The following is a 13,097-nucleotide window of genomic DNA, read 5'->3' on the forward strand; positions in this document are numbered from 1 at the left end:
GTCCGGGAGGCGTGCAGGCCTCCGCGCAGCAGCTGGGTGGGGGCCTGGGGCTGCATCGCAGGAGGATGTGGATGCTCTGAGCCTCATGCTCCGCCTCCCTGCAGGCAGTGCTGCACCCTGCGTACACGGTGATTCTGCACCTGCTGTGTTCTGAGCGCCTCCCCGCTCCTAGTGGCCATTAGCATGAAGATTAAGGAGGACTCTTGAGAACGGGTATGAGCCTCGCGCCCAGCACCAGCAGGCAGTGGGCAGAGTGGGCCCTGCCGCTCTTCTGCTGCCAACCCCACCAGCATCATCATCGTCGCCACCCACAGGATGGGTGGCAGGTCCCCCGGCCTTGTGTGTGGTGGGCCGCTGCAGGCACTGCTGGAGACGGGGCCTGGGGGTCTGCACTTACTCAGGAAGGAGCTTTCCTGGCGGGTTTATTACTGTTCCTCTTCTGTCTTGGTTTCCTGAGGCTTGGGGAGCCACATTAAATGTTAATGTCAAGAGTGGCTTGAAAAACCTACCCAACAGTGACAGAGAGCTTCACACAAGACCAGATCTGTTTTTTTATAGACCTGTTTGCTTAGTTTTTAAAAGCCTAAAAAATGGCTTCACAGTGATGCCTGGGGCTAATTCGATGCTATCAGGAGACACTGCCGTCTCCTTGCTGTTTACCTAAAACAGGGGCTGGGCAGAGGCCGACAGAGGTGAGAGTCATCGTCTGTGCCTGTGTTACCCTTAATGCCACGAGCTCAGGTTACAGGGGGATGCAGCCCTGCAGCCTCTCTGGAATCACGTGTGTCTTCGGGGCCAAGTCACCCTCTAACTGCTCCTGCACGCCGTGTGGTCGCGTTGCCCGATCATTGCCGAGAGCCAGGCAAAGGTGGATGTCTGCACCTGCTACGTGGGCCAGTGACTCAGGGCACCTTCCCGGGTTCAGGGGACCCCCGGCCAGCTCTCTCTGCTTTTAGACCTGTGTGCTTGCTGTTGTTAACAATAGTAGCAGCCTTTGTCCATCCCAGACTCCCTGCCAGGCACCTGTTCTAAGCTGTCTTTAACCTTAGAAATCATCCTACAAGAAAGATTTTATTATCCTCAAGCTACAAATAAAGAAGCCAGGGCTCATACAGGTGAAGTAACTTGTCCGAGGTCACACTGCTAGTAAGGGGGGATGCAGCTTGCTGACAGGCCTGTCCTGCCCACACTGACCATCCCTGCTGAAACTCCAGCCAAGGAGTGGGTAGGTATATGTGGATTTTAGGCCAGGGCCATTTGAGGCCCTCCCTTGGCCCAGATGAAAATGCAGCAGGCTTGGAAGGTGGCAGCTGCACCAAAGGGTCCTTGGTGGAATTCTCCACTTTTGTGTTTAATTATGTAGGTGATTCCATCTCGCTTGGAAAGACAGAAGAAAAAACTAGCCCCACAAACCAGGTGACGACATGGTAAACTTTTTCAATGGTTTGTCTTCCAAACTTTTATATGGGTACATACACTCCCATAGGTACTGAACAAAAATGGGATGGTTTCTGTATGGGCTACTCTGTAACCCATCTGTCTCCTCACCTGATGCTCGAAACAGCCTCTCCAGGGCTGGCTCAGCCCCCGTTCCCAGGAGGCTATGCAGACACCTGACGTTCTCAAAGGTTCTTCTGAGTGAGCACATGCCGTTCACAGCCCAGAGCTGTGTGAACGGAAGCCCTCAGGACTGCAGCTAAAATCTTGCATAACCCAAAGTGAAAGTCACTCAGTCGTATCCGATTCTTTGCAACCCCATGGACTGTACAGTCCGTGGAATTCTCCAGGCCAGAATGCTTGAGTGGGTAGCCTTTCCCTTCTCCAGGGGATCTTCCCAACCCAGGGATTGAACCTAGGTCTCCCGCATTGCAGGAGGATTCTTTACCAGCTGAGCCACAAGGGAAGCCCAAGAATACTGGAGTGGGTAGATCCCTTCTCCAGCGGATCTTTCTGACCCAGGAATTGAACCAGGGTCTCCTGCATCGCAGGCAGATTCTTTACCAGCTGAGCTATCAGGGAAGCCCAAGTCCTCGAGTCAGATCCCTACGAGGGGCAGCGTCTGCAGGATCTCAGCAGGCCCCACAGCAGCTGAGCATCAGGCCCGGCCCTGCCTCTTGGAGGTGCTGAAAGCCATGAGGACAGATGCTACAGCCTCTGCAGAACTTTGGAGACACCCACTGAGATTTCATAGGGCAGTGCTTTTTACAGACTGGGAAAAACATCAGTGACTGAGCTAGGAAAAATAACGAAGAAATGGTGGATCTGGGCAATCACCTGTTTTTCTGATTCCTGGCCCTCCATAGAAGCTCCATCCAGTACAACCTCTAACTCATACAGGAAGATGATATTCAGTCCGTGGGATGGGGCAGCTGAGGTCCTGTCTCTCCTTTCCCATTCACTACCTGTAACCTTGGGCAAGACTGGCAGCCGTATATCTCAGTGGATGGTTGTAAAATGTTCCACACTGTTGTGGAATCCTACAGCTGAGCCCACAGACAGAACAAGCTGCATACAGGAGGGAGGCGTCCGGAGTACTTTGCCCCAGCCCAGGCCCAGAGCATGTTAATAAACAAGACTAAGAACTCTCAGAGGGGAGATTAGTCTTCCAGGTTGCCCCAGGCTCTTGAATTTTACAACGGTCATCTGTCCTTTCACACCAGAGGCTTTGTGAGTTCTGGGTGTGATTTTAGTAGGTCCATAGGATTGAGCCCTTGCCCTGATTGCACATAAATAATAATGACAGCTGCAAGAGGCATTGGGCAGGAAGTGCCCTGCTGGCAGCATCTGCATACCTCGCAGTCAGGGGGCCCATGAAAGTGAGACCAGAGTCCCAGGTCCTTCTCTGTTAGCCTGTGTAGTTTCCTGAGGACCCAGAAACCCCACCACGGCCTACCCACCTCCTTCTCCAGGGAGCACCAGGACAGCCCGCTCTTCCTCCTGCTGTGTCTCCCACGGCAGGTGGCACCCGTGAGCCAAGTCAAGACACCACAAGGCCCAGTGGTCCATCCAGTAGCACACATGGCCCCCTCTTCCCCAATTACCCAGTAGTCACCAGAATGAGGCTTCACACACATGCTTTCCCAGGGAGCAGGGCTTTAAAAAAATTTATGAGCAATTTAAATATAAAAGTCTTTAATGGTGTAGGTGGACTAGTCAAATGCCTACTTAAAATATGTAACTTAGTCATGTAATTATATGTTCATATTTAAAGTTTATATGTTTTAATTTAGAAATACTGCTATTTTCTGTCTTAATTGTATTACGAAGTGGAACCTGATAAAATTGCTATTTCCTGCAGAGTTGAAAACAGTTGAAAATAAGCAATTTTGTAAAGTGCATCCAAGCATTTATAGCATTTGTCTTCTTCACCACTCACTCCGCCTTCTGATCCCTTGTTCAGTTTGCCAGTGTGCAGGGCACTGCCATGCCCAGCCACTGAGATGCCACCTTTTTTTGGATGTGCTCTTTTCATTGGGTATTCCCTCACAAGGTTGGCATGGCCTTGCTCTGCAGTGGGTAACCTTGCTCCGTGTTGGCAGGAGTTAGAACAGGCAAGGCTTTGCTCTCATTCGTAGGACTTCGCACTGTGTTAGGACCCTGAACCGGGCTTCCCTGGTGGCTCAGACAGTAAAGAATCTGCCTGCAATGCAGGAGACCTAGGTTCAATCCCTGGGTTGTGAAGATCCCTTGGAGTAGGAAATGGCAACCCACTCCAGGATTCATGCCTGGAGAATCCCATGCACAGAGGAGCCTGTGGGCCACATACAGTCCATGGTGTCTCAAAGGGTCAGGCATGACTGAGCAACTAGCACGCAGGACCCTGGGCCATTTCCTTCACTCACCCTGTCGGTGTGGACTCCCAGTCTCTGCGGATAGCCACTTCCCAGATTACTTTTCAAGTGATTTTTAACCATTTTTACACCACCCTCCCTCATAACTTAACGGATTATAATGTCCTACTTCCAGGAGAAAAAAGCTAAATTTCTTTGCCTCTCTTTTTATTTTAACTCCCAGCTGTTCTTGCTACAAATAATTGAGGGCACCCCTTACCCCTGTCTTGAACTGTGAGAGGTTTTGTTGTTACTTAGGCAATTTATTCTTTTCCAAAAATAATTTTGAATGAAAGGCTTCACTTCTAGTATTTGAGCACACCTCTTACCTCTCTGGGCTTCCCAGATAGCACTGGTGATAAAGAACCTGCCTGCCAATGCAGGAAATATGAGACATGGGTTTGATCCCTGGGTTGGGAAGATCCCCTGGAGGAGGGATACAGTCCATAGGGTCCCAAAGAGTTGGATACGACTGAAGTGACTTAGCATGCAGCACATCACCTCTATATAAACTTAATATTTGGGACTTCAGGTGGACATCTGTTCTTGCTTAATTATACATCTGTGCTAAGTCACTTCAGTTGTATCTGACTCTTTGTGACCCCACAGACTGTAGCCGGCCAGGCTCCTCTCCTTAGGATTCTCCAGGCAAGAATGCTGGAGTGGGTTGCCGTTCCCTTCTCCAAAGGATCTTCCTGACCCAGGGATCAAACCCGTGCCTCTTAAACATCTCCTGCTTTGGCAAGCAGGTTCTTTACCACTGATGCCACCTAGGAAGCTTAATTACACATCAGTTCAGTTCAGTCACTCAGTCGTGTCCGACTCTTTGCGACCCCATGAATCACAGCATGCCAGGCCTCCCTGTCCATCACCAACTCCTGGAGTTCACTGAGACTCACGTCCATCAAGTCAGTGATGCCATCCAGCCATCTCATCCTCTGTCGTCCCCTTCTCCTCCTGCCCCCAATCCCTCCCAGCATCAGAGTCCTTTCCAATTACACATATTTGTATACAAATACTTGACTACTTCTTTGTAAGAAAACAGAGCTCTGCACATTATACACAGGACCCAGGGAAGAAATCCAGATGAGTCAGAGGTTCTCAGCTCTGGCTGCTTGTTGGAGTCACCTGGAGAGCTTTGAAAAACACTGATGCCCGGTGCCTCCTCCAGGGATACTGACTGATGGGTCTGGGCATCGAGATCTTTCCAAGTTCTCCAGGTGACCCCACGCAGCAGATCCCCAGCCTGCAGCCTCTCCCTCGGGGATGCCCTCCAGGCAGAAGTCACATGGCTGTGGCACCTGTTCTGTGTATCTAGTCTGTGGGAACCTGCTCACGTGACCTCATGCCTCCACAGAGCACCCCTCAGACTTCCCTGTGCTCCTGTACCAACTCCTGAGCTCTGGGGCGGAACCCAGGAATGTGTGTTTATCATGCGCGAGGGATGCATCTCCAAGCTGCGAGCTTCCCCTAATGGCCTTACCAAGAAGATGGGCATGGAGCAAGGCGCACAGCCTTGCCTCTCAGGAAGAGCCCATTCTGGTTTGAACGTGCCAGGACCCTCAGCGGAGGAGGTGGGGGAAGGGGGCATTGTGGTTTTCCTACATCGGTTATGGTTTGGAAAGACTGTTCCCCATCAGAGCACTGTGCCCTCTGAGCCTTTCATCTTTCTAAAGTGGAAAAAAAAAATTGTGATCTTGCTTGTTAGACTAGAAAGCAGAAGAATTCACCTGGGGCACAAAATCCCCTTTGGGAGCACAGACGATGGCCGCTTCTCATGGATGAAGGGCTCCGCACCGAGCCTGTGCAGGAGGGCTCCTCCCAGGCCCTGGGGAAGGCGCCTCCTCCAGCACAGGCCAGGGTTGACCAAGGGGAGAAATGGGGAGACACATGATGCAGATAGCGCCTGGCATCCTCACTACGCGTGGCATTCAGAGAGGCCTTGCTCCCCTCTCACCTCTAGGTGCCCGTGTCCGCCCTGGCTGGGCTGCTGCACCTGTGGTCTTTGCTTTATTCAAGTTCTGCAGAGTGCCCTCAGAGCCCTGTAAGCCACAGGTTGTGTGCATGTTAGTGGAGCCCAGATGAAGAGAGTGTGTGTGTGGACCAGGCTCTCTGGCCGGGAGCTGAACAACTTAATGGAGAGATGGTTCTAGGGGCTCCCAGGAAAGCAAGTGAGGGCAAGGAGCTGGCAAGCAGGATTGGGGGAGGGAATCCTGATGCTGGATACCCAGCAGGTTCCCTGTAAAACACCCTAAGGGGCACGAGGGGGAACTAGAGGAAGGGCAGGAGACAGAACACACAGTCTTATAAGGCCTCTCTATGGGAGGGCGGGATGGTCTGCCAAACTCCAGTGGTTTGATTTTAGCCATCTGCAAATGCTGGAAATGCCAAGAACTAGGGATTGAGTGTCTAAATTGAAACTGTTAGCCCCTGTATTAGTCCACGAATCCATCATGCAAGAAAGGTTGCACATCTTCATTTCCTATATCTCTATTTAATTCTGAGCCCCACCCTTCCAGCCTTGTGGAAACTCAACCCCATGGGTATTGGGTTCCTCCCTACATCCAGGGCTGGGCAAATGCCTGGGAGCCTTGTGTGGCACAAGGGGCCAGGGACATCCCTGCGATCATCAGGTTCAGTCCTTCCTGGGTGCCAGCACGCCACCCTGCTCACTATCTGGAGAATTTTAAAGCCCAGCTGGTTCTCTGGAACAGGAGTGAGATGGTGGGAGGTGAAGTGCAATGAGCATAAATTAATATTTCAGCAATATGTCTTAGTCAGCTCAGGCTGCTGTAATGAAATACCACAGTCTGGGTGACTTGCATAACAAGACATTTATTTCTCGTAAACCTGGAGGCTGAGTCCGAGGTCAAGGTACTTAGCATATTTGGCTCTTAGTGAGAGGCCACTTCCTGGCTTGCAAACAGGCGCCTTCTCATGTGTCCTCACTCGGTGGAAGGAAAGAACCCTGATCTCTCTCCCTCTTCTTATAAGGACACTAATCTTATCATGGGGGCCCCACCCTCATGACCTCATTTAAACCCGGTTACTTCCCAAAGGACCTACTTTCAAATACCATCCCACTGAGGGTTAGGGCTTCCTGGGCTGCCCACACAGTAAAGAATCTGCCTGCAATAGGGGAGACCTGGGTTCAGTCCCTGGGTTGGGAAGATCCCCTAGAGAAGGAAATGACAACCCACTCCAGTTTTCTTGCCTGGAGAATCCCATGGATGGAGGAGCCTGGTGGGCTACAGTCCATGGGGTCACAAAGAATCGGACACAACTGAGCAACTAACACACGCAAGGGCATTAGGGCTTCAACATGTAAATATTTGGAGGTGGAGGGGACCCAGACATGCAGTCTGTAACATCTTGAAACAGTCTTCCATCAGGCTACTAGTATGCAGCCAAGCCCTCTTGTACAGCGATTATTTTAAGCACTTAGGAATGACATGCAGGGGCCAGACCCAGGAGTGGCATCGTCAAAGCCCCTCAGCCCGAGCTCAGCTCCTAGCTCAGCTGTCCCCAGCCCACCTCTCCCTGTCTCTGGCAGTGCTCGTCGACCTGCGGGAAGGGCCTGCAGTCCCGGGTGGTGCAGTGCATGCACAAGGTCACTGGGCGCCATGGCAATGAGTGCCCTGCCCTCTCCAAGCCAGCCGCCTACAAACAGTGCCACCAGGAAGTCTGCAATGACAAGATCAATGTGAACACCATCACCTCCCCTCGGCTCGGTGAGTGCTTCTGCTGAGCCCCCACTCCTGGGGCTGCTGCACCCCCTGGCCAGCGAGTCCCCACTGGTGGTGGGAATTCTGTAAGCCAGAAAGCGTGCTCCATGGGCTTTATTTGAGCTCTGGAGAGGCCAACGTGTGTCAGTTCTGGGGAGGATCTGAGGTTTCAGAGATGGAATTTCATTCCTTGTCATGAAAAAGATGCCTCAAACCCTTGAGCCCCTCTCCCAACAAAGGGCAACATGAGAGAATGCTCCTCAAATGTTTTGGGATTCTCTGCATGAAGAAGGCAAAGGAAGGTACTTATTCAGTAAATGAAGGATCTGGGGGTGTCATTTATGAAATCTGGGTGATACATACATGGAATGCTCCTGAAGCTGATGCTCAAGAAAAAGCAGAGGTGTTGACAGATTGGAGCCTTTAATTTGGCAGGGAGCTTTGGTGTGAGCAGTTTGGCCCTGAGTGCTCCAAACCCAGCCCTTTACCTGGCCACATCCCCAGCCAGTGGTGGCCCCAAAAGAAGAATGTCTAGTGATGATCTGATGATTCCACTGAAAGAGTTTCTGCTTTTCCGAATAGAAATCCTTCGGGAACAGTTTCCCACCCAGAGCCCCTTTCCCTAATGCTGGGGTGCCACCAACGTGAAGGGGTTTCCAAACAAGCTTCACTGGGGGTGGTCTTCAAGCTTGCTGAGGTGTTCGCCAGGCTTTGGCATGCACAGCCCTCCTTGGTATCCTCCAGAGGCCTCGATCGGGCAGGAGTGTGTCTCTGCATAACCGAGAGCAGGGAGATTCAGGCCACTTGCTTGTGCTGTGACCGTGTGCTTTTGTGGGCCCTTGGATGTCCACTCCCTGGGCCCTTCTGTTTTATAAATTTCAACAGATTGCATCCTCTCCCATAAACCGACTGTGGATGCCATTCAGCTCAGAAGCAGGGGTGGCAGTGCCCTCGCACCGAACCCCGAAATGGTCAGGTTGGACCCAGAGTGTCCCTTGTGAAAGCTACAGCCCTGGAAGGGGCATGGTCCCCCCAGTCTGTGCAGGGTTCCAGCGTCCACGTAGGGGAGGGCGGCCTGGGAGTGTTATCCGCAGGCACCGGTAACCCCTGGTCTTTCTCTCTCCACCACCCCCTTAGCTGCCCTGACCTACAAATGCACACGGGACCAATGGACAGTGTACTGCAGGGTCATCCGAGAGAAGAACCTCTGCCAGGACATGCGGTGGTACCAGCGCTGCTGCCAGACGTGCAGGGACTTCTATGCGAACAAGATGCGCCAGCCGCCCCCACCGCCGAGCTCCTGACAGGCAGCCCGGTGGTCCCGCGATGCTCCGACGCGAGGTCTGAGTCCCGACGACATGGCTAGATGAAAGCCCACCCACCTGAGAGCCCACCAGTCCTGGGCGGCCGGCACCCACCAAGGCACACCGTGGCTCACCCAGGAGGCTGTCCCAAGAATCCGACTGCATAGAACTTGAGAGTGGACTTGACGTTTGCTTAGTGCTTTTATACTTAATATATTGTTAACAGCCACTGGATGGCTTTCTACAATAAGGAAAAAAAAATAGGCATGAGTCACAAAATAATTGTAATTTCTAAGTTCCACGTACCTCAAAGGGAACACCTCTGACAGACGGTCGTCAAGAGAGACGTCACGGGCGCCCCTGTCTTGACTTTTCCTCTGACGTTTGAATTCCCAGTGCTCGATGTACCGTGGGGTGGGGGTGGGGGGCGGGGGGAGGATATCCAAAAAAATGAGATGCTTTCCTTTAAAAACAGGCTTTATTCTCAAAGCCAGTGATGCTCTGGATGGGAGGAGGCTTCTCTGGAGAGGGGGAGCTGCCGGAGCTCCCCGGACACCACCAGGACGCCACGTGGCACTGCGCCCGGTCAGGGAACGTGCTCTCTAGGTCCTGGGTCTCTCCTCGGAGGTCTTGTCCCTGGGAGGCTGAGTGTGTGTGAACCAACAAGGATGCCAGGGCTACGTAGCTCTGCACAGCAGCCACATGGGGGAGAATGTTCCAGTAGTGTCTGGGTTAGAGGACGCAGCTAGTTTTCAGATCTCTGCAGTCCCCCACACAGGGAGACAGAGAGCCGCTCCTCAAGGTGCTGTGGGCGGAGGCACGTGCTGGTCTAGCCTTGGGCTTGCTGCCTGCATAGAGGTGAGCTCAGCGCAGCTTTGTGAGGGTGGGGCACTCCCTCTTTGCTCCATGGGACCTCTGCTCTAGCCAGTACTTCACGAAGCTTTGCACGCGTTAGGGATGGCTTTGCGCTGACCCTGGCCATCTATCTGAAGTTGGTCCTTCCTGGAAGCGCTGACTCAGGCTCAGACCTGGTGCTTCACCCTGACACGGGGCGGATTTCCTCCAGGACCACTCAGCCTGGCAGAGGAGTGCCCCCTGCCCAGGATGGCTGTGTGCTCGTCCCGCTCCCCTGTGGTCCAGACCATGCAGTGTTCTTCACTGTCTGTCGTTACTGACCCACTTTAGTGGGGCAAGGATGACAGAAAAGCCTGAAGAAGGCGTTTGCCTCCTATGGTCACCTTACCCCTCAAAATGTAGTTGGGCCCTCTCTGAAGGCAGGAAGATGACAGGAGTGTGTGAAAGCACAAAGATGGTAGGTAGGACCCTGCCCGCCAGGGAGCTGGGGGAAGGGGACCCGACATGCTGGGAAGTCTGGTCTGCTGGCCAGCTGGGTGGGTGTTTGATGGGTACTTCTATTCAAGGACTTTATCATGAAAAACCCGCCCTCTGCTCCCTTATTTCAGAGGGGATCTTACTTAGGCTAATCTCTGTGGGATCATCTCCAAGTGCTTCTTGATTTATTGGTGCTGTGTTTATGTATCTGTGTTTGTGTTTTTGACGTCACAACTTTGGAGTCAGCTTAAATCAGAAAGAGACACTCTGCCCTGTCCAGCCTGCCCTGCGGGCTTGTTTTGCTTTCTGATTGTTACTACCCCAGAGGCAGAGAAGTGGTCGGATGGCCGGGCATCTGTTCAGTTCCACTTGAATCTGTGAGAAGTGTTGAGAAAGTTCCTTAGGTGCTCTATGGCAAGACCCCGGAGGGTGCCAGGCTGGGGCAGCCCACCTGCAGGGTGAGCTCCTGCGGCTGCCCAGGGCCTGTGCAGAACGCTGTCCTCCCTGCTCCGGCTTGGCCGTCAGCAGACTCCCCCAAGGCCCTCAAAGCCTTGGGGAGCTAGGGCTTAGTTTTCCCCCAGCCCCGGATGGACTGTGCTTTACCGTGGATGGACGGAAAGCTCTCAGCCTCTGGGGCTGAGGAGCGGAATCAGGGCAGCCAGCCAAGAAGTCAGGGCAGCCTTGCATGCTGTCTGTATGGGAACCACGGGCCCACCTGAGCCGGGCAGGCCTGTGCATGGCCCAGAGGTGAGCCCTTTTCCTGGTGCTTCTCAGTCTCCCCACTGGCCACCCTGGCTGTATCAACTGGACGCCCCTGGCAAGGGCCCCGCACCCTCAGAATGCAAGTGATCGATTCAGTTATCATTAAACATCCCTTTGGTTCCCCAAAGTTCGGGGTTTTTCTGAGCTCTTGCAGCTCTTGCTGGCACTGTCGCTCTGAAATTCACCAGCCCACCTTCTGTTCACGGCACAAACAATGGTTGATCTCGGTGAAGCCGTCATGGCATTCCTGCTCCACTTTGTACAGAAGACAATGAAACCCTGTCGTTGCAACAGCGATGTTTCTTTATTAACAACACCCTGTACTGTCACTCAAGTACTGTACCTTTTTGGTTGCACAAATGTGTCACTAACTACAGACTCTCACAATCTTATGGTGCTATTTCATTGGTGCAAATGAAACCCTCTCGGTTGACCATGGCTTGATATTATCAGAACACAGGGAAAGATCCTCAATGGCAATAATATCATTGCTTTGTTCTCTTTTCTTCATTTCAGAGTCAAATGTATATATTTTCCATTAGTTAACTTACGTACTGTACCCATGGTATTTTTGTTTTACTTTTTGGTGCTGGTTTGAAAGGACAAAAAAAGCGCAGAAAACAAACATTGGACACCACTGTAAATGAAAAATTAATCATTTCATTGGAAGTGAGTTGAATATGTTTAATAAAATGTTCTTCCATAACAACGTTAAGCTGTCTGTGAAGTAAAAGACAAAAACCAGTCCTCAAGGGCTGGCGGAGGGAGGCTGTGTCCTTCCCTTCTGCAGTGGTCACCCTGCTTGCCTGGGATTGGCTGCAAGGAACCGCAACCTGCCGGCCACAGCTGTGGACACTGTCAGAGGTCGCTGGGAAAGGCAGTTCTGGCGGGGTGGCAGCATCTCCCCAAGGGAGCGCTAGCAAACCATTCAGTCCTGGGCCTCCACTGTGCGCCTCCAGAACCCTGGGTGGAGACACGAAGGTCTGACAGCTGTACCGTGAGTCTGAGAGTCTGACACAGAGCAGCCACCTCGCTGGAGGATTCGCCCAGGCTCCATGGGGGTGCAGTGACCCCTCTGCATGGGGCCCCATCATGCCAGAATGGGTGCCTGCTCCCCACAACCTTGCCCTTTCAACCCTTAGCCCCCCTCCTAATCCTTCTGACAGCTCCCCTCCTGCGGGTGTGAGGCAGACCTGGCCCTTCTGGCCTCCCAGGCTGCGGGCTCAGCACGGGCATCACACCATCACAGCAGGGACCTCTGGAGCCCCGCTGGGCCTGATGCGGAGCAGGGCTGTCACAGCACCTGCCCCTGGGGGAACTGGCTCCTCCTGGCATCAAGGGGAAGGAGCTCCCCCAGAGCTTCATTAGACAGAATGCCTCTTTTTAATGTTGGAGCAACACCCAGAAGTTTCACAAAATAAAGACCATTTGTTTAACCAGTAGCTAACTCCCCATAGTTTCCCCATCACCAAGAAACCTGTAGTTTGTATTAATTCCCACGAAGCATCAGCCACCTGCTTCCAGGACCCGTTAGAACCCTCTCCTTGCCCTGAGAGTTCCGATCTCTCTGGTGGGTTAACCTGTAAAAGTTCTGATGCTATATAATTTCTTTATAAGCTGCTTAGATTCCAGTCTGTTAGAATGAAATTGACAAGCAAGAAATCAGCAAGTGTTGGGTGAGCTTCCACTAGGAATCAAGCACTTCCTGAAGCCACCGAGAACACAAATGGGCGGAAGACCTGCTCTGGCGCCCCCAGCCCCTCAGACAAGCCTGGAGTCCTGGACAAAAGAGAATAAGAGAGAGCCACAGGAACTCCGAGAAGGAAAGGTCAGGACTTCCGTTATGGGTCTACTGATTGCCCTCTGGACACAGGCTAGAAGGCATGGCACTGAAACCCTTTCCAGTGGCGCTCGCCGTCTGCAAAGACTTTTGGAAAAGCCCTTGTGTTTCTGCTTCTAGACACAAATCTGCCTGCATCTGAAGCCTCCTCCTCCAACAGCTGACCACACAGAAGGCCAGCCCTCACACCTGCAACTGAGCTTCCACTGCCTCTCTGCACTCCCTCTCTACCTCCACACTTTGATTTATTCTCCAGACCTCTCCCCTGGCTTTTGCCCCCTGCACAGACGCTGTTCTTGACAGG

General features: G+C 52.6%; 1 protein-coding gene across 4 annotated transcripts in view; it reads left to right on the forward strand.

Moving 5' to 3' along the window:
* Positions 1 to 11,662, forward strand: part of ADAMTS17 (ADAM metallopeptidase with thrombospondin type 1 motif 17) — a 406,417-nt gene extending 394,755 nt beyond the window's left edge. For all 4 annotated transcript variants that reach the window (XM_070358154.1, XM_070358156.1, XM_070358155.1 and 1 more), the window contains 2 exons: positions 7,384 to 7,561; positions 8,693 to 11,662. In XM_070358154.1, coding sequence (XP_070214255.1) covers positions 7,384 to 7,561; positions 8,693 to 8,859 — 345 coding nt within the window. In that variant the 3' untranslated portion in view covers positions 8,860 to 11,662. The remainder of the gene's footprint in view (positions 1 to 7,383; positions 7,562 to 8,692) is intronic.
* The last annotated feature ends 1,435 nt before the right edge of the window (positions 11,663 to 13,097 follow it).

The sequence above is a fragment of the Bos mutus genome, chromosome 21 (assembly GCF_027580195.1).
Source record: "Bos mutus isolate GX-2022 chromosome 21, NWIPB_WYAK_1.1, whole genome shotgun sequence".
Lineage (NCBI taxonomy): Eukaryota > Metazoa > Chordata > Mammalia > Artiodactyla > Bovidae > Bos > Bos mutus.